We start from the raw sequence: 21,164 nt of genomic DNA, 5'->3' as shown, positions 1-21,164 counted from the left end.
CTCTTTTTAGAGGTTACTTTATAATTTTTAGAACGCACAACAAACCGATTACTGGCTCTGGTGTATGTAGATAGTGGCATGGAGCGGACTATTATCTGCACCGTCTTTTCAATCTAACCTAGAAATATGAAAATTAAAATAATTCGTTAAACTATGAAAATTTTAGCTCCAGAAGCTAAAAACAGACCTAGTCTGACCAAAATATCTAATACTATAATAAGAAAATTGCACACGGAAAATAGTAAAATAGTTACAGCGATCAAAAGACACAATAGACTAGAAAATATTTTTTTTCATACCCTCCACCATAGGATGGGGGTGTACTAATTTCGTCATAATCTTTGTAACTGTTCGAAATATTTGACTAAGACCCCATAAAGAATATATATTCTTGTTCGTCGTGACATTTCAAGTCGATTTAGCCATGTCCGTCCGTCTGTCTGTCGAAAGCACGCCAACTTTCGAAGGAGTAAAGCCAGCCGCTTAAAGTTTGCACAAATACTTCTTATTTGTATAGGTCGGTTGGGATTGTAAATGGGCTATATCGGTCCATGTTTTGGTATAGCTACCATATAAACCGAAATAGGGTCTTGACTTCTTGAGCCACAAGAGGGCGCAATTCTTACCCGATTTAGCTGAAATTTTGCATGAGGCGTTTTATTATGACTTCCAACGGCTGTGCTGAGTATGGTTGAAATCGGTCCATAACCTGATATAGCTGTCATAGAAACCGATCTGGGGTCTTGATTTCTTGAGCCACTAGAGGGCACAATTCTCATCCGATTTGGCTGTAATTTTGCACGAGGTGTTTTATTTCGACTTCCAATAACTGCCAAATATGTTTCAAATCGGTCCATGTTTTGATATAGCTGCCTTATAAACAGATCGGGGATCTTGACTTCTTGAGCCTCTAGAGGTCGTAATTATCATCCGATTTGGCTGAAATTTTGTATAGCCGCTCCTCCCACGACCTCCAACATGCGTGTCAAATATGGTCTGAATCGGTCTTTAGCCTGATACAGTTCCCATATAGACAGATCTCCCTATTTTACATCTTGAGCCCCTAAAAGGCAAAATTCTTTGGCTGAAATTTTACTCATAGACTTCTACTGTGGTCTCCAACATTCAATTCAATTGGCACAATCCTTTTCCTTTATACTTTGTTTGTTTAAAAAAGATACCGGGAAAGAATTCGACAAATGCGATCCATGGTGGAGGATATATAAGATTCGGCCCGGCCGAACTTAGCACACTTTTACTTCAGGAAAATTTTACAAATATATAGAATAAATAAGTGCCGGATAAACTAACAAATATCGACCCAAAAGATTCAAGTCATACGTTTAAAGCAATAAAAAGAATTTTGAAAATTCAAGCCATTAAATTTAAAGTACATGAAAAACCCGATTGTGACGGTATTTTCTATGAAGACACTGAAAGGAATAGAACGAATAATTATATACAATAGTTCGCGAGCCAGTGGAAATGCTTGATACAATAGGATCTTTTTTGGAAACTGTACATTCATTTAAGCACATCGACGACAGTAACAACTTAAGGCGCTATTGCACGGCATATAAATGTCTTATGACATGTCACATTTTGTATTCACATGTAATTGAAAATGTTTGTCAAAATTGTCAATTTACATACGATTTATCATTTTTGCTATAGTAACTGTATGTTATTGTCGCATGACATAACCCAAATATTTGAGCAAAATCTTGTTTTTTCATGTGTTATAATTTTTAAAGTTGCAAAAAAGCTGGCTAAATCAAAAATCAGTGAAAACAATTTTATTTGGGGTTGCTGTCATTCGACTGACAACAAAAACAGCTCATTTCTTTATGTTTTTCTCAGAAGGAATAGGGCACTCTCTAATCGAAAAAAATTACATGTGCTATTTTGAAAAGTTATTTTCATATGTTAGTTTCGTTTGTATCACACGACATGTACAACTCAACATTTGACTTACCATAAGACAACTACACGTCGTGTAATAGAGCCTTTACAAAAGGAAAGTTTTTTGGGAATTAAGACTAGTTTCGAGAGAAACCAGAATACTGTAACTCTGCTAAACGCCGAAATGAAAGCGGACTCACTCAAGAAGATGCAAGCAAGTGATTACTTTGTGACAAGGGACACAATTACATATTTTTTCTGAATTGAAACCGAGACTATAACCGGGTGAGGACGCCGTTCTATACATAGCATTGAAAATTTACCCGTTTGCTGCCTCTTTAACAACATGCTTAATAACTCAAATTTTCCAAAGCCATGGAAAAACACTAAAGTTGTCTTGCTACCGAAAAAAGATAAGGACTGCAGACACCCGAAGAATATTAGAGCAACTAGTCTACTACCAAATATAAGCAAAGTTTTTGAAATGTGCATTAATAACATTATAAATAAATATTGCAAGGACAACGATTTATGAAGCGAAAAACAATTTGGTTTTATATCTAAACAGAAGACTTGGGCAAGATAATTGAGATTGTCCAAGCATAGAAGAGAATGTCAAAAGGATTACGACTGCACTCGTGGAATCCCTCGAAGATAGTTGTCCTCTTCGGAAAAGGAAATCAGCCCAAGAAAAGCCCCGGATGATCGGGGAGATTCGCAATTTTGGGAAAGAGTTCCCAGACTTTTTACCAGAGCACGTCGTAAAATGTGTATTACACACGGATCAAGGTATACAATAACATTACCAGATCGATAAAACGTGCCTTGTGGAAGCTTTTCTGCGAACAGGTTGATCGCGTTAATGACGCCGCCAAGATAAAAAATTTTCTCTCAAAAACCCATGTCCAAACTGATACTTTAGTAGACGATGTGGGAGTGAGAGCAGAGACGGCATTTTGAGGCTTTTGATGAAAACCCATTTTCACAGGATACGACGGGACTCGCGGAGACACCGGAATCTTGGAATAATAACGTTGATCGAAGGTTTATAATAACGGAATTTATGGTGAAGAAATCTTTGAGGAGCTTCAAACCATTTAAGTCACCCGGACCTGATGGGATATTTCCGGCGTTACTACAGAATGAGGCAGACTATCTGGCGCCTCGTCTGGCCAAAATTTTCACAGCGTGCCTAGGACTTCCATATGGTCCGAAACCCTGACAGGCGGCAAGGATGGTGTTTATACCTAAGCCCGACAAGGCAAGTTCTGCGACACCAAAGGCCTACAGACCCATAAACTTTACGTCCTTTCTACTCAAAACCATGGAACGTATTGTGGACACCATGATAAACAGTATGACATCCAGCGAACTGCTCAAATGCAAACAGCATACCTATGTCAAGGGAAGGTCGGTGGAGACTGCCCTGCATGAGGTTGTGCATAAAATAGAAGAATCCTTCGATGCCAAAACGTACACACTGGCGGTATGCATTGACATCGAGGGGGCTTTTAACAATGTGCGGACCGACACACTGATCCAATCCTTAGGCCAGTACCGGGTGGACCCGGTCCTAAGAGACTGGATAAACCATATGCTAAGGCACAGGTGGATAAATTGTGTGTCCAATGGCAGAAAGTGGCACAAGGCACGCCACAGGGGGGCATTTTATCGCCACTCCTATGGGTGGCCACCATAAGTGACCTATTACGGATGCTGATTGAGGAGGGATTAGAACCAGTCTGCTACGCAGACGATGTTATAATACTTCTAAGAGGTAAGGATCCGAACGAGCTATACAGAAGGGCCGAAAGGGTCTCGCATATGGCATATGACTGGGCTTGACCCAGAGGTCTCAATGTTAACCAAGAGAAGACTGAAATATACCTGTTCGCGAGGAAGACGAAGGTGGGCCAATTTAACGCACCACGTTTCCTCAATAAGACGATTTCGATATCTGACAAGGTCAAATACTTAGGTGTGATCTTGGAGAGGAAACTGAATTGGAAGTGTCACATTCAGGAGCGTACTGAGAAGGCTCACAGATGTAGGGCACTATGTAGACGGGCCGTAGACTCGACATGGGGCCAGAATCCTAGGATAGTCCACTGGCTCTACAGGAGCGTGATTAGACCAATACTTACTTACGCCTCAGTAGTTTGGTGGACTGCTATGGAGAAAAAGTGCAACATAAGGACCATACAACAATTACAGAGAACACGTTGTCTTGGCATAGGCGGAGCGATGAGGACCACGCCCACTAGGGCACTGGAGACTATTCTAAATATCCGACCCATTGACATACAGATAAAGTGTGAGGCAGCCACTATGGCTATGAGACTTAAGGCGGTATATCTAAACATTCGACTTTTAACGCTATACATGTCCTCACATCTGACAATAATTGGAATTGGAATGAAAGACTATACACAGGGGCGTGCTAAATTGATATGGAGAAACCTTTTGACAGCATATGACCAGAAGGGCAGAAGAAAGTTCAAAATTATTAATGGATTGCAACAAGGAACTGTTCTTATTAAAAATTCTTTTTAATTTATTTATCCTGGACATCTTAAAGGTTGTAGGCAATATAAGTTCTGTTGAGTATGATATAATCATAGACTTTTCGAACAATATGGTCAAAAAAAATAACTGCAAAGTATTGTGTTATTTATTTATTTTATTGGTAACCCACACAACAACACCGGGGTGTTATAATTGACTGTGCGGGTTCGTTATTTTACATCATTGAAAGGAGCAACTAAGTATTCTATGTAGGTATTATGTAAAATAAGGAATAGTAAAGTTGTTTACAAATTATTTTCAAGACCATTAAACTATTTATGTAGTTGGAAGTTAAGATACAATTAGTACTTTAAGGAAAACATTAGATCATATAAGTTAACAAGCATGAAACATTGAGGTTACACTATATCTGTCCAATCAATCTGTAAAGTGTGCTTTGGAACTTTATAGCATTGCCTTGGAGTTGGGTGCTGGTTGGTAATTGGTTCCAAAATTTTATTGAGTGTATGAAAAAATGCCATTCAGAAATCTTGGCGCGGTGCCGTGGTATGATCAATTTTTTTCTTCTGGTGGACTGAGCGAATCGTAATTAATCAAACAGATACCTCGGATGCATAGTATATATGAGTTTGTGAAGAAATGTTAGAACTTTGATGTTAAAAAGACTATCAAAAGTAGCTCCGTATAGTTTTTTTTTTTTTTTTTGAATACTGGGATGTGCTCTCTTGCCTTCGCAGGCTGTAAACTTATCTTAGGATGGCATTGTAAGCCACATTTAATCGATGATGACTTTTTTTGTAGCAAATATTTCGCATCCATACAGTAATTGCGGAACTAGGTATGATTTTGCTAAAAGAGTTCTGATATGTAGAGGTGAAAAAGATTGACTTCCATAGAGCAATATCAGATTTGGGGCTACTTATATCAGATTTGGGGCTACTTAAGCACAGCTGGACGTCTCCAGTGCAGTGGAGACAATTTGATTGCAGTAAACAGATTGGGTTTTGAGATCCAGGTATGAATGGATCAGTCGAACGGAAGTCTCAAAAAAGTGAAACAGTGTCCTCAGTTTTGAATAGTGTATAGCGTGATTTACGCAATCAAATGCCTTCGAGTGATCCAACAGAACTAGAAATGCAATGTCTTCGGAGTCGATGTTATTCCAGATATTTTCCGATACATCCCTTAGTGCTGTGATACAGCTGTTGTTAACTCTGAATCCTGACTGACGGCCAAACAATAAGTGTTTGTCATGAATATGATAAGTTATCTACTTGTGGATAATTTTCTCAAACACTTTAATCTCGCTATTGGCCTATATTCTTTATTAGGTTTCACAATATCGATAATCTTAGCGTGTTTCCATATATTAGAGAACGTGTTTGTTGTTATAATTGTATGTGAAAGAATGAATGGTAGGAGAAGCTTAAAGGTGTAAGCTTTGGGTGTAACATGTCAGATCCCATAGCATTGGATATGACGGCAAGGCAAAAGGATAGGACTTCGGATGGTGAAACACAGTTAAATTCGAACATGTTGGTAGGCTCAACGTATGTGCTACGGCTGGTTGGTTGTGTTAAACGTGCGGCAGATGCTATAGGACTAGAGAAACTAGATAAGCATGATGGAATCAAATTGAGGTCCACAAATTGTTAATTCAGCACGTCAACATGAATTCCAGTACAGAGTGTTTGATTTTTGCATTTCCTAAACCGATTTCCCGAATAATAATGGCCATTTCTTTTGAGAATTAGCTGCCGAGCTAAATCTCTTTTCGTAGAAAATAGATTTTGCTCATTTAATTTGTTTCGTCACAAGCTTTCGTGCTGCTTTATAATCCTAATGGAACGAAGATATCTTGTAACGTTTCCAGCGCGCATACAATTTGTCTCTATTTTCAATAAATCTTTTAATGTTATCATTGAACCATGATTGCCTCCTCTTGGTGCTAAATTCCCGTAGTTGAACATGTGTATCAAAAAGCAAAGATATATTGTTTTGTAATGTATCTCGTTCCAGTCCATATTCGAGATATCCAATTCTAACTGAGGCATATAAATATGTATAAAATCATAATATTTCTCAGCATTCATAAATCATGAAAATTGGGTCATGTTTTGAAAGAAAACGGAACCGACAATTGGCCGTACAGCAATACTTTATCAGCATCATCGACGAAGAATAGGTCTAATAAAGTATATGGGGGTGTGTTTATTTCCATAACGTTACAAATGAAGATGAAGATTTCATTTCTTATACACGGAACTCCAGATATTCTAACGTTAGACGACACCATTAAAGTTTCTTGGCGTTGGAGTTCTGGCCTCAGCAAGATTATATCATTTCCATGGCCAGAGTCATTGCATGATTCAAGGCTAGCTAAGCGACGAGCCTCTATGCCACTAATAGTTTTGTCTATCTCAACAAATTTCTGGTCCACTTAATTAAGGAGCTTGTTTTGTACTTCGGTAAGTCGTAGGTCCAAAGCACAAATTTTATACCCTCCACCATAGGATGTAGGTATACTAATTTCGTCATTCTGTTTGTAACTCCTCGAAATATTCATCTAAGACCCCATAAAGTATGTACAATCTTGATCGTCATGATATTATAAGTCGATCTAGCCATGTACGTCCGTCTGTCCGTCCATCTGTCTGTTGAAAGCACGCTAACTTTCGAAGGAGTAAAGCTATCCGCTTGAAATTTTGCACAAATACTTCTTATAAGTATAGGTTTGTTGGAATTGTAGATGGGCCATATCGGTCCATGTTTTGATATAGCCTGCCATATAAACCGATCTGGGATCTTGATTTCTTGAGCTACTAGAGGAAGCAATCCTTATCCGATTTGGCTGAAATTGCATGAGATGTTTTGTTGTAGTTTCTAACAACTGTGCCAATTATGGTTTAAATTGGTCCATAACCTGAAATAGCTGTCATACAAACCGATCTGGGGTCTTGACTTCTTGAGCCTCTAGAGGACGCAATTCCTATCTGATTTGGCTGAAATTTTGCATGCGGTTTTTCGTTATGACGTCCAACAACTTTGCCAAATACGGTGTAAATCGGTCCATAACCTGATATAGCTGCCATATAAACCGATCTAGGATCTTGATTTCTTGAGCCTCAAGAGGACGTAATTATTATCCGATTTGGCTGTACAACGGCTTCTCCCATGACCTTCAATATACGTGTCAAATATAGTCTGAATCGGTCTTCAGCCTGATACAGCTCCCATATAAACCGATCTCCCTATTTTACTTTTTGAGCCTCTAAAAAGCCCAATTGTTATTCGATTTCGCTGAAATTTTACACATAGACTTCTACTGTGGTCTCTAACACTCAATTCAATTAGCATAGTAATTATTTTCTTTTATCCTTTGTTTGTCTAAAAAGAGATGCCGGGGTATATAAGATTCTGCCCGGCCGAACTTAGCACGGTTTTACTTGTTTCGATTTCCTATCTATAGGTAAATAAATGTTGGAGTCTCTGTCACGTTTTGCTGAACCACTATCCTCAGCTGTAACTGGGGATTTCTTATATATAAAAATCAATTTGTGTTTGTTCGTAGATTTGTTTGTTTGTTTGTGTGCTCCTTATAGTTTCAGAAACGGCTGAACCGATTTTCTTGAAATTTTCACAGATGGTGCATATTGACCCCCTGGTTAAAATAGGGTACTAAATTTTTTTAACGCCAGATCTCGGAGATTAGTGGTGCTATTTAAGCGAAATTTTGTGTGCTCTCATATAGTACCCTAAAAATAAAAATATGGTATCCAAATTTCGGATGGGGTATCTAGGGGGGCCACCGTAGCGCAGAGGTTAGCATGTCCGCCTATGACGCTGAACGTCTGGGTTCGAATCCTAGCGAGACCATCAGTAAAAATTTTCAGTGGTGGTTTTCCCCTCCTAATGCTGGCAACATTTGTGAGGTATTATGCCATGTAAAACTTCTCTCCAAAGAGATGTCGCACTGCGTCACGCCGTTCGGACTCGGCTATAAAAAGGAGGCCCCTTAGCATTGAGCTTAAACTTGAATCGGACCACACTCATTGACATGTGAGAAGTTTGCCCCTGTTCCTTAGTGGAATGTTCTTGGACAAAATTTGCCTTTTTACCTAGGCGGGCTGCCCCACCCTAAAACCTACCAAACGTATATTGAGACCAATCACGGCAATATGGGACTCAAATAAAAGGTATTTAGGATAAGAAAACGTTCCTGATATCCAATTATCGAACCAAGTATTTGGGGATCACCCCAAGCCCCAAAACACCCCTAAATCGGAAATATTTGCCGACCATAGCAATACGGGGCTAAAATGAAAGTTCTTAGGGAGTAAAGCACGAATTTGATATCAATACTCGGAAAAAGTGTCTCTGGGGCCACCCCACCCCCACAACACCACCCAAATAGAAATTCTCCGACTATTGCAATATGAGGCTCAAATAAGAGGGTTTTTAGAGTCGAACACGAATCCGATATATATTTTCAAGACCAACTCACTGAGTGGCCGTCCATCGCCCAAAACACCCCCCAATGTTAGCCTAGTATGGAAATATGGGGCTCAAATAAAAGCTATGTGGGAGTAGACCACGTATCTTATATCAACATTAGGGGCCAACTGTCTAGCGGACGTCCCACCACCATAACAACCCCCAAATAAGACATATTTGCTCACCAAGACAATTTGGGTCTTAAAGAGAGTGGAACTAAATATTCATAGTTTTTGGGGCCAATACCCCACACCGGACATATTTGCTGTCTTTTGCAATAATGAGTTTAAATGAGATTAGAAAACGAATTTGAAATCCAATCTTGAGGGCAATGGCAATATATGATTAAAATAAATGATATATAGATATATGAGAAAGATATATGGGGCTCAAATAAAGTTATTTGGGAGTAGAATACGAATTTGATATCCAAATGTGGGACCACGTATTAAGGGCATCACCCCTTTCCCAAAACACCCCCCAAAGGGAAAAAATTCTTCGACCGTGCCAATATGTGGCTTAAATGAAAGACATTTGAGATTAGAAAACGAATTTGATAACCTATTTTGGGGCCATGTGTTTGGGGGACGCCTTATCCTGTAAACTCTTCTTATGCCAATGGCAATATGGGGTTTAAATAAATGGTATTTGAGAGAAGATCGCCATGCTGAAATTTTTTCAGGGCCAAGTGTCTGGGGGACCACCTCAACCCCGAAAACACCCCTAAATCAGACATCATGAGAATATCGGGCTGAAATGAAGTATTTTAAGAATGGAGTACACTCCAAACTTAAATTCACAGACCAATAACTTACGTACTTTACTTTACTTTAATTGGCTATGACAGAATATTTCTTCCACTAGCCGAACGTAGAATAGCGTTCCAAGCGCCTCGATCTTCTGCGCTCGTTCTAAAATCTCTGACACCAAGTTTCGAGGTGTCTCCCACAACTTGATCTTTCCATCGGGCTTTTGGTCTTCCCGGTTTGCGTGTACCACCGTGTTTGCCTTCAAAAGACTTCTTTGCTGGAGCTTCTTCATCCATTCTGACAACATGACCTAGCCAACGCAGCCGTTGTATTTTGATGCGTGTAACTATGCTATCGTCGTCATACAGCTCATACAGCTCGTGGTTCATACGTCGCCTATATTCTCCGTTAACGCAAACTGGTCCATATATTTTACGAAGAATCTTTCTCCCAAATACTCCAAGCACTGCCTCATCTGCTTTCACAAGTACCCATGCTTCAGAACCATATAACAGCATGGGTAGTATCAGTGTCTTGTAAAGTGTAGTCTTCGTCTGCCGAAAGATGGCCTTGTTTCTAAACTGCTTACTTAGTTCAAAGTAGCATCTGTTTGCCAGTATTCGCTTTATCTCAAAACTGGTGTCATTCGTTTCGGTTACGGCGGTGCCGAGGTAGATAAAGTTACTGACTATCTCAAAGTTGTAATTCCCAACTTTCTCCATGTTCTTTATCTGCTCGGTTGTACAAGGCCTTTTTGGGAGTTGAAACCATCTATTTCGTCTTATATCCATTTACTGCCAGACCTATTTTCACTAAATCTCTTTCGATTCTTTCAAAGGCTGCAGTTACTACTTCCGGTGACCGACCTATGATATCGATATCGTCGGCATAGGCAAGTAGCATGTGCTCTCTTGTGATTAGTGTGCCATATCTATTCACTTCTGCATCTCGTATAATCCTCTCCAGCAGGATATTAAAGAGATCACACGATAGGCTGTCTACTTGTCTGAAACCTCGTTTGGTATTAAATGGTTCGGAGAGATTCTTTCCTATTCTTACTGAGGAACGCGTATCAGCAAGTGTCATCCTGCAGAGTCTTATTAATTTTGCAGGGATACCAAACTCAGACATGGCTTGAAATACCTTTGAACTTAAAGGAGTATCGAAGGCGGCTTTGTAGTCAACAAAGAGATGGTAGGTGTTGATTTGTCCTTCTCGGGTCTTTTCCAGGATTTGGCGCAGTGTGAATATCTGGTCTAGGGTGGATTTACCAGGTCTAAAACCGCATTGATAGGGCCCAATTATCTCATTGACTTTAGGTTTTAATCTTTCACACAGTACGCTCGAGAGTATCTTGTATGCGATGGGGAGGAGACTTATTCCTCTGTAGTTGGCACATTCCGTCTTGTCTCCTTTCTTGTGTACGGGTCATAGTATGCTAAGGTTCCAATCATCGGGTATGCGTTCTTCTAGCCAGATTGCGCAGATAAGCTGATGCATACGCCTTATCAGCGTGTCGCCTCCGGTCTTAAATAGTTCAGCGGGTAACCCGTCGGCTCCTGCTGCCTTGTTGTTCTTTAGTCGGGTTGCTGCTACTTGGACATCATTCTGACTAGGAGGTAAACATTCTATACCATCATCATTGATTGGTTCTGCGGTATCCTCTTCACCGCCAACATCGGACACTAGCAGTTGGGTAAAATGTTCTTTCCATATCCTCAGCATGTTGTCTGTGTCAGTTACTTGATTTCCTTCTTTGTCTCTGCAGGAGGATGTGCCTGCACCAAAGCCATAGGTTTGGTGTTTAATTCTTTGGTAGAATTTCCGGACTTCATTCTGACTCCTGTACATCTCAATTCGCTCGCACTCACGTCTTTCCATTTCCTTTTCTTTCTGCAGAAGATACCTCTCCTTCATCTGGCGCGTTGCTACTGATTGCAGGGTTGCTCTATATGCCGCATTCTTGGCTTCAGTAGCATCTCGACACTCTTGGTCGTACCATGTGTTTTTTGGAGGAGGCTTTCGGTACCCAAGTACGGATTTCGCGGCATTTTCCATGGAGTGGGCAATAGTTTGCCACTGCGCCATTATATCATCGGAACAAGGAGTGCTTTCATCAAGCAGTTGGGTCAGTCGAGTGGAGTATGCCGCTGCCATTTGTTGTGTCTGCAGCTTTTCAATGTCCAGCTTCCGTGCAGTGTCAGATCGTACTTTCCTCGCCATGTTCAAACGGATGCGAACCTTTGCTGCAACAAGGTAATGATCCGAATCTATATTCGCTCCACGGATCGATTGTACATCTAACACGCTGGATGAATGCCTTCCATCTATCACAACGTGATCAATTTGGTTTCTCGTGTTTTGATCGGGTGACAGCCATGTGGTTTTGTGGATATTGTTTTTTGCCATGTGTTTTGCCGCGGCGAAATCTGTCAGCCTCAACCCATTACTGGACGTTATCTCGTGGAGGCTAAACTTTCCGACTGTTGGACCAAAATTTCTTCCTTCCCTATTTTCGCATTAAAATCACCCCGAACGATTTTAATATCATGGGCGGGGCAGCGGTCATATTCTCTCTCTAGGCGCTCGTAGAAAATATCCTTGGTCTGCTCGTCTTTGTCTTCCATCGGGGCATGGGCACAAATAAGACTGATGTTGAAGAGTTTGGCTTTTATGCGGATTGTGGCTAGCCTCTCATCCACCGGAGTAAAGCTGGAGACTAGATGTTTCAGTCTTCGACTAACCACAAATCCGCAGCCAAATTCATGCCTCGTGTTATGGCAACTATAGTATAGTTCGTCACCGTTTGGTGTTGTAGTGACGCCATTCCCAGTCCATCGCACTTCCTGTAAGGCGGTTATGTCTGCCTTGTACTTCTCTAATACATCCGCCAGCGCGTATACTGCACCTTCTCCATAAAGAGTGCGGACATTCCAGGTGCAGATCCGCAAATCATGGTCCTTTTTTCGTTTGCGTGGGTCGTCAACGTCGGGGGGGTCCATTTTTACTATTCCATTGTTTTTCATAGTAGTTCTATGTTTTCCGGGGGCGGGTTACTGGCCCAGCGCCCCAACCGCATGGGTTTGTGGGATTGCATGTATCCCTCGTTGTGGCGAGCCGCTTGCTCCAAGATCCGACACTCGCCGCCAGCCGCCCCTAACCTGGGAACAGACGCTGATGTTGGCCATTGGTTATTTGAAGGCGCCAATAACTCGCCTTGTCATCTCGAGTATCATTGGCACTCAGTATTTAATTAAGAGCCAGTGCCACCTGACTCCTCACTGAGACTCTCCTCTCGAAAATCGCTGACTGCCCGCGGCTGCATTTACAGCTACTCAGCATAAAAACGGAGCTTTCCACCATCCGCAACCTGTGGACGCGGATGGTAGCTTTCAGCTAAGCTTCCCGTGATAACGATGGGCACCACACAAGTCGGAGCTCAAAGTTCCAGACCAATAAAGTTCATATTAATCTGTTAGTCAAGCGATATCTTATTTTCGTAGCATGGTATTTCACTAAAAGCTCTTTAATTGTCGAAAATAAATATTCCAAGGAAAATTTTGTTCCATATAAAGTAAAAGAGGCGCAGCGGGCCCGGGTCAGCTAGTATAATTATAATTTAAAGAAAAATTGGAAATCATTTGGAATAAAACCATCCACAGATTGTTCTCGAATGCCAAACAAAGATACAGTTAACTATTTAGGAGTCTACTTGGATACGTTTTTGTACCCACCACCATAGAATAGGGATATTCTCAACTAGTCATTCCGTTTGTAACACCTCGAAATATTGATCAAGGACCCCATAAAATATGAACATTCTTGGTCGTCTCGCCATCTTGTGTCGATCTAGCCATGTCCCTCCGTCTGTTTGTCGAAATCACGATAGCGGTCGAACGCGTAAAGCTAGCCGCTTGTAATAATAAACTTAATATTGATGTAGGTCTTTGGGGATTACAAATGGACCATAATGGTTCAGATTTGAATATAGCTCCCATATAAACCGATCTCCCGATTTGACTTCTTGGGCCCTTATAAGCCGCGATTTGTATCCGCTTTAGCTTAAATTTTGCATATAGTATTCTGTTATGACTTCCAACAACTGTGCCAAGTAAGGTCCAAATCGGACTATAACTAGATACAGCTGCCATATTTTGGCAGAATTCAAGGTGGTTGGTTCCTAAGATTCGGCCCAGCCGTACTAAGCACGATTTTGCTTGTTATATTTGAATTACCATGTCAAGGAAGCCCTGCAAAAAGCCAAGAATGCTGTTTTTATACCCTCCACCATAAGATGGGGGGTATACTAATTTCGTCATTCTGATTGTAACTACTCGAAATATTCGTCTGAGACCCCATAAAGTATATATATTCTTGATGGTCGTGAAATTTTATGTCAATCTAGACATGTCCGTCCGTCCGTCTGTCTGTCGAAAGCACGCTAACTTCCGAAGGAGTTAAGCTAGCCGCTTGAAATTTTGCACAAATACTTCTTATTAGTGTAGGTCGGTTGGTATTGTAAATGGGCCATATCGGTCCATGTTTTGATATAGCTGCCATATAAACCGATCTTGGGTCTTGACTTCTCGAGCCTCTAGAGTGCGCAATTCTTATCCGATTGGGATGAAATTTTGCATGACGTGTTTTGTTATGATAGCCAACAACTTTGGTTCAAATCGGTCCATAACCTGATATAGCTGCCATAAACCGATCTGGGGTCTTGACTTCTTGAGCCTCTAGAGTGCGCAATTCTTATCCGATTGGAACAAAATTTTACACGATTTGTTTTGTTACGATATCCAACAACTGTGCCAAATATGGTTCAAATCGGTTCATATAAACAGATCTGGGGACTTGACTTCTTGAGCTTCTATTGGGCGCAATTCCTATCCGATTTGGCTGAAATTTCGCAAGACGTTTTTTATTGTTACTTTCAACAACTATGTCATATAAAGTACAAGTCGGTTCATAACCTAATATAGCTGCCATATTAACCGATCTGGGATCTTAACTTCTTGAGCCTCTAGAGGTCGCAATTATTATCCGATTTGCCTGAAATTTTGTACGACAGATTCTCTTATGACAATTAACATACGTGTTTATTATGGTCTGAATCGGTACAGCTCTCATATCAATCGATCTCTCTATTTTACTTCTTGAACCCACAAAGGGCGCAATTCTTATTCGAATTGGCTGACATTTTACACAGGTCTCCAACATATAATTTAATTGTGGTCCAAACCGGACCATATCATGATATCGCTCTAATAGCAGAGCAAATCTTTTCTTATATCCTTTATTTTGCCTAAGAAGTGATACCGGGAAAGGAACTCGACAAATGCGATCCATGGTGGAGGGTGTATAAGATTCGGCCCGGCCGAACTTAGCACGCTTTTACTTGTTCATATATAAATCGTTATTTTACTCGAAATATATAGGGCTCAAGAAGCAAAATCGGGAGATAGTTTAATATGGGAACTGTATCAAGCTATTGATCGATTCAGACCATAGGTATGTTGAAGGTCATGAGAGAAGCCGTTGTACAAAATTTCTGCCAAATCGGATGAGATCAAGATCCCAGATCGGTTTATATGACGGCTATACCAGATTATGAACCGATTTGAATTATAATTAACACAGTTGTTGAAAGTGATTCCAAAACACCACGTCCAAAATTTCAGTCAAATCGGATGGGAATTGCGCCCTCCAGTGGCTCAAGAAGTCTACACCCAAGATCGGTTTATATGGCAGCTATATCAAAACATGAACCAATTTGGCCCATTTACAATCCCCATCAACCAACATTAATAAGAAGTATTTGTGCAAAATTTCATGCGGCTAGCTTTACTCCTTCGAAAGTATTCCAATTTTATATCATATTTACAGACGAGCTAATATTAAAGCAATTGTCAATACACCTGTGACAAATCATGATATCAGATTTGAAAAAACCATCCCTTATGTTGAATTGTAACGCACAAAAACCCGAAACTAAAAAATGTTGGTGGCTAACAGAATAAAATTTTATATACCGCTTTCCATTTTTTAATTGTAAGACAACTATTATAACTTTATAAAAAAATGATGAATTAATTATTATTGAAAAAATTATTTATGGAAAAACTTTTCCATTGCAAATTATTATATGAATGCTAAATAAGGTGATATAACATGAATCATTTATTCGTAAATACAAAATGTTCATCTAATACTACTTGAGTGTCCGGTGTTGGGTCGTTGTATATTAACTAGTGTTTATTGTAGTGTTATGTAACTGTATTACAAATTTCGGAGCTGGAACGAGGAAGCGCGCGCGCCAATTGAGTCTTCATGGAGGACTGTGACTTCTGAAAGGAGGCCACAAACATCACGGAAGGGTACCATGGTCGCTGAAAATAGTAAGGAGTCTCCCTCTTACGCCAGAGTGGCAAGGAAGCACAACAGAGATGAGCTGACATACGCAGTCATCAATATCGGCAGGATTCCACCAGATCATCAGTCCCAAGTGGAGGATTTGTGGAACCCTGTAAAGGGTCCACCCCTACAAATGATAAGCTACGAGTAAAGACGGAACATATTTACGCTGCGTTCTACGTCGCACAGTGGGCCAAATGGCAAAAAAATTGGAAATAAGTCTACAACTTTTTATCTGTTGATTTTAGCCATACAAAATGTTCTAGACATTTGTAGAGGAGGACATAGGCTTTCAGAAAAGTGCTGTTGTTGGTCCATATCTTTAATACAGGGTGAGCTACAGGGTGTCAAAGTTGACCACTTTTGACTTCTCCAAGCTTCTGGGGGCCATAACTTTTGATCTACTCAACCGATTTACATGATTTAGGACTCTAGAGAAAGAGCTTGACAAGATCTAAAAAACTTATGCATAAAGTACCATGCCATCGTGTACTGTTAAGGAGTTATGAATTGTTTAATTTTAAAATATGAAAATTTGGCCTTGGTTTTTTTCAGTGTTTTTTTAATAACTCCGTCAATTTTAAAGCTATAAACTTCATACTTCACACAAATTATGCCAGCATATGTGTGCATAAAATACAAAAGGAATCACGTGAATATCTTTGGCGGTTTAAAAATGGCATCGTTTTCAATATGAAAAATATTTTTTTTGTCAAAAAATTGCAAAATTTTTCAAAAAAGATACTCCCATTTCCTTTAAGTTTTCGCAAACTTTGGCCGTCAAAGCATTATCATTTCTTTCCATTTTCACAAAGTCGAGGTATTAAGAAAAGTTTTAAGTGCTAATTTGGCTAATTTCGATATCAAACAACACCGTTATCTTAAGACCAAAATGGCCAATTTTTTTACTAAACTTCAAAAGTTTCTCACTGGAAAAAAAGTTCCACGGGGATTTTTTCGCTTTTTTTGAACTTAAATGAAAGCTTAAAATGTTCCCAACATTTTAAGGTATGTCTCGCCATATCCTAGCCATAAATGAGATCGTAGCGATCAAAATACTGAAAAAAGTCAATTTTCAAGTAGTGTTATATTCATTGCTAAAAAACAAGTATTACGTCACATTTTATTGCAAAGATGTTAAATAAACTTTTATTTGGTAACACTTCTTCTACAAAACACAAAAAGAATCATGGAAATATCTCTATTCTATTCCATTTTATGGAACCGGCAATAAAAAAGTCAATTTTTCAAAAAAGTCGAATTTCCCAAATTTTGTTTTTGTTGTCCTAATTGCACATGACACACTATAGCCATATTTACGCAACATACCTTATCGTAAAGGAAATTTTCATACCTTTCCAACGATGTATAAAACATTTCTCAACTCGGATTCTATCTACTCTAAAATTCATTTACACTTCATTAAACTCTATATAAAAATGTCTATTTGTGAAATGGAACCTTATATGGGGCCTACACTAAAACATTGATAGATTTGCCCAGGGTTTACAATACAAATGTGTTAGAATAAAAAAAGGTCTCCTGCCAAAGTTTAAAAAAATTGGAATAAAAATATGTGTTTTAGAGCGAAAACACTTCGCATCGGCGTGCGTTTATATGTATATTAGCTACTCCCAAAATAAAAAAGCATTTTAGTTTTGTATTATTTGATTTTATTCTCTACCAAATAATCTAAGGTATCAAAATTTAAAAGCTCTTTAATTTGAATGGCATCGGGATCGTCCTTATCTATATCGTCACATATTTTTGGTAGCCATTTAGTTCTGATGCTGTATAGTACCGGATCAGACGATAACAATAAATATTGAAGTAAATCATAATTTTGGTTAAATTTGGTGCTCTTTCGGGTATTGAAAAGCCGGAACTGTTTAACATCTCTATTACGGGATTCCTGAGCTTCTTCTGTAAGTTCTCCTAACGGAAGTATGTTGTATTCCACAATTTCCTTGCCATGATGTAAGACTTTATGTACTGTCGGTGTTAAAGCTTTCCACGAATATAAATCAGATAAAATGTTTTTTGTGTCATTACTATAAGCTTCAAATTTGGTTGAATTTATCATCTTTTTGCTATTGATTACAGCCAAAATCACTTTGAATCGTCTTAGCAAGTGTTCATCAAGACCGGTTATTTTAGATGTCGATACGGGGTCCTCAAAAAACCTCCTTGCCGAGTTGCCATCATTTGTGCTTCCGTATCCGTAAAGAGGTTTATCTATTATAAGTCCCTTTTGTTTAAACTCCAACTGGATTCGATTCTTCTCTTCCTGCCTCATTTTGTGAAGATCTTGGTTGTTTCTAGCAGAGACATCGCGGTTTCCAGGGCTAGTCCGATATTTAAGGTCATACGATAAATGCAAACAATACTCCATGAATCGAATTCTACAGTGCAGGGGCGAAATACCGAAATTGAGCGCATTTTCGTTTACTAAATTTTCATCAGACTTGTCCTCGAATTGCCCATTCTTCTTGCCACAAATATTGCATCTCCAATTGGACATAACGCCAGTTAATGCGTTTGCCACCTTTCCATCGATCATAGTGAGTTGTAGTTGAAACGAAACTTTTATATTTCTTCCCAATTGGTTTATAACAATCATGGGTAATGCAGCAATTTCTTCCTTTATTTCGTTCACCAAAGATCGTGTTGTGTTCCGGTCTTCCTTTGTATACTCAAACCGAATTGGGCGACATAAATATTTTGACCCAGGTGTTCTATTTATCCATATATCTTGAAATGCATTTTCTTTCGATGATGAAGATTGGTCCTTGTACAATCTCATTCTCAATGGTACTAATGATGCCATGAAAATTGATGCGAAGTTGGTATCTATTTCTGTTTGTTGCTTATATTCGGAAAATCCAGATGATCCATCACAACCCCATTTGCTGATCAAAACCACTTCGGAATTATTACATGTGTTCAACTGTTCTTCAGTAAAATTAGAAATAATTCTAACAGCTGTATTTTCAACAAGATCAGCAAGTTTCACTCTTGCTTTTAATTCGTCCACGTATATATTTGATGGCACCATTTTCGTCCTGGTGTTGTACAATTTATGTTTTGAGGGTAAACAACCCCATCCTTTTTCACGAAGAGCCTTCCTCATTGTTGAGTATTTGTTTCTTGAGAGGCCTAGGTTCAAAATCAGGGCCAGTGCATCTTCCTCCGTGAATTCTGTAGTCGATTTTGGAGTTGGAATACTTTCTACCATTCTCTTTACCCTTTTCGGAGATGCTAATGGTAAAACATCGACAATTCGTCCAACATTTTTTGGTTGTGTTTTTAACAATGCTGTTTTGAACGTATCTTTTATTAAATTTGGCGGATGTGCCGCCAATAGTTCCTCTTGTTTTTTCTTTTTGGTTTTCTCCGTAACTTCGTCGTATGCTTTGCTAGGCCGGCCGGGAATCAGCGGTTTAATTTCAATAAGTAGATCCGATTTCAGCCACTTCTCATACATTTTGAAAAACTTGATTTTTGCGAATGAACATTCTGGCAACCTTCTCTCAAATGATTTGTAGAATTTTTCAAGTTTGTCTAAAGCGTCTTTATTTAGCCTTATTCCATATATGTGGTCCAAAGTGTAAACAAGTTCCTTAAATGACTCCGTGTATGATTTGGAATCATTTTTGATGTCCCATACAATTTTCGAAAGAGTGGAATACTTCAGTATGACTTCCATAACTTATAAATGTCCTTTACGCCTCTACAAAATATAATGAAGAAAATTTGGATTTTGTTCAAATATTTATGCAATATATTCACAATTAATGACCCATTTCAGGTATCAGACGCAATCGTAAAAAGGGGTCCAAAGTGCCTCTTTTTACTTACTCTTCTATAATTATTTACCTGGACTCGAATTTGGTTAAAAAAAATGACAATGAATTTTTTATGGGTAGGTTTTTTCACATTCATTGATACGGTGGATTTCCTGGGAATTCGACATAGCGAAACAGGTAACATTTGTCTGCATCAAATCTTAACACAAATATATATATATATGCAGGTATATTTCTAGGTTACTTTTTATTCAAAAATCATCAGCTTACATTAAAAATAGATGTAGGTACTATACAAACGCACGCCGATGCGAAGTGTTTTCGCTCTAAAACACATATTTTTATTCCAATTTTTTTAAACTTTGGCAGGAGACCTTTTTTTATTCTAACACATTTGTATTGTAAACCCTGGGCAAATCTATCAATGTTTTAGTGTAGGCCCCATATAAGGTTCCATTTCACAAATAGACATTTTTATATAGAGTTTAATGAAGTGTAAATGAATTTTAGAGTAGATAGAATCCGAGTTGAGAAATGTTTTATACATCGTTGGAAAGGTATGAAAATTTCCTTTACGATAAGGTATGTTGCGTAAATATGGCTATAGTGTGTCATGTGCAATTAGGACAACAAAAACAAAATTTGGGAAATTCGACTTTTTTGAAAAATTGACTTTTTTATTGCCGGTTCCATAAAATGGAATAGAATAGAGATATTTCCATGATTCTTTTTGTGTTTTGTAGAAGAAGTGTTACCAAATAAAAGTTTATTTAACATCTTTGCAATAAAATGTGACGTAATACTTGTTTTTTAGCAATGAATATAGCACTACTTGAAAATTGACTTTTTTCAGTATTTTGATCGCTACGATCTCATTTATGGCTAGGATATGGCGAGACATACCTTAAAATGTTGGGAACATTTTAAGCTTTCATTTAAGTTCAAAAAAAGCGAAAAAATCCCCGTGGAACTTTTTTTCCAGTGAGAAACTTTTGAAGTTTAGTAAAAAAATTGGCCATTTTGGTCTTAAGATAACGGTGTTGTTTGATATCGAAATTAGCCAAATTAGCACTTAAAACTTTTCTTAATACCTCGACTTTGTGAAAATGGAAAGAAATGATAATGCTTTGACGGCCAAAGTTTGCGAAAACTTAAAGGAAATGGGAGTATCTTTTTTGAAAAATTTTGCAATTTTTTGACAAAAAAAATATTTTTCATATTGAAAACGATGCCATTTTTAAACCGCCAAAGATATTCACGTGATTCCTTTTGT

The 21,164-nt window shown here is 38.8% G+C and overlaps 1 protein-coding gene across 6 annotated transcripts in view; it reads right to left on the bottom strand.

Annotated features, from left to right (window-relative positions):
- Window positions 1-21,164, bottom strand: part of LOC106092193 (serine/threonine-protein phosphatase PP2A 65 kDa regulatory subunit) — a 253,513-nt gene that overhangs the window by 51,383 nt on the left and 180,966 nt on the right. The window contains exon 9 of one of the 6 annotated variants that reach the window (XM_059364669.1): window positions 46-118. The exons of the other annotated variants lie outside the window; for them this stretch is intronic. Coding sequence (XP_059220652.1) covers window positions 114-118 — 5 coding nt within the window. The 3' untranslated portion in view covers window positions 46-113. The remainder of the gene's footprint in view (window positions 1-45; window positions 119-21,164) is intronic. 6 annotated transcript variants of the gene reach the window in all.

Source organism: Stomoxys calcitrans, chromosome 3 (genome assembly GCF_963082655.1).
Source record: "Stomoxys calcitrans chromosome 3, idStoCalc2.1, whole genome shotgun sequence".
Taxonomy (NCBI): Eukaryota; Metazoa; Arthropoda; class Insecta; order Diptera; family Muscidae; genus Stomoxys; species Stomoxys calcitrans.
This window is presented reverse-complemented; position numbering and strand designations above follow the sequence as displayed.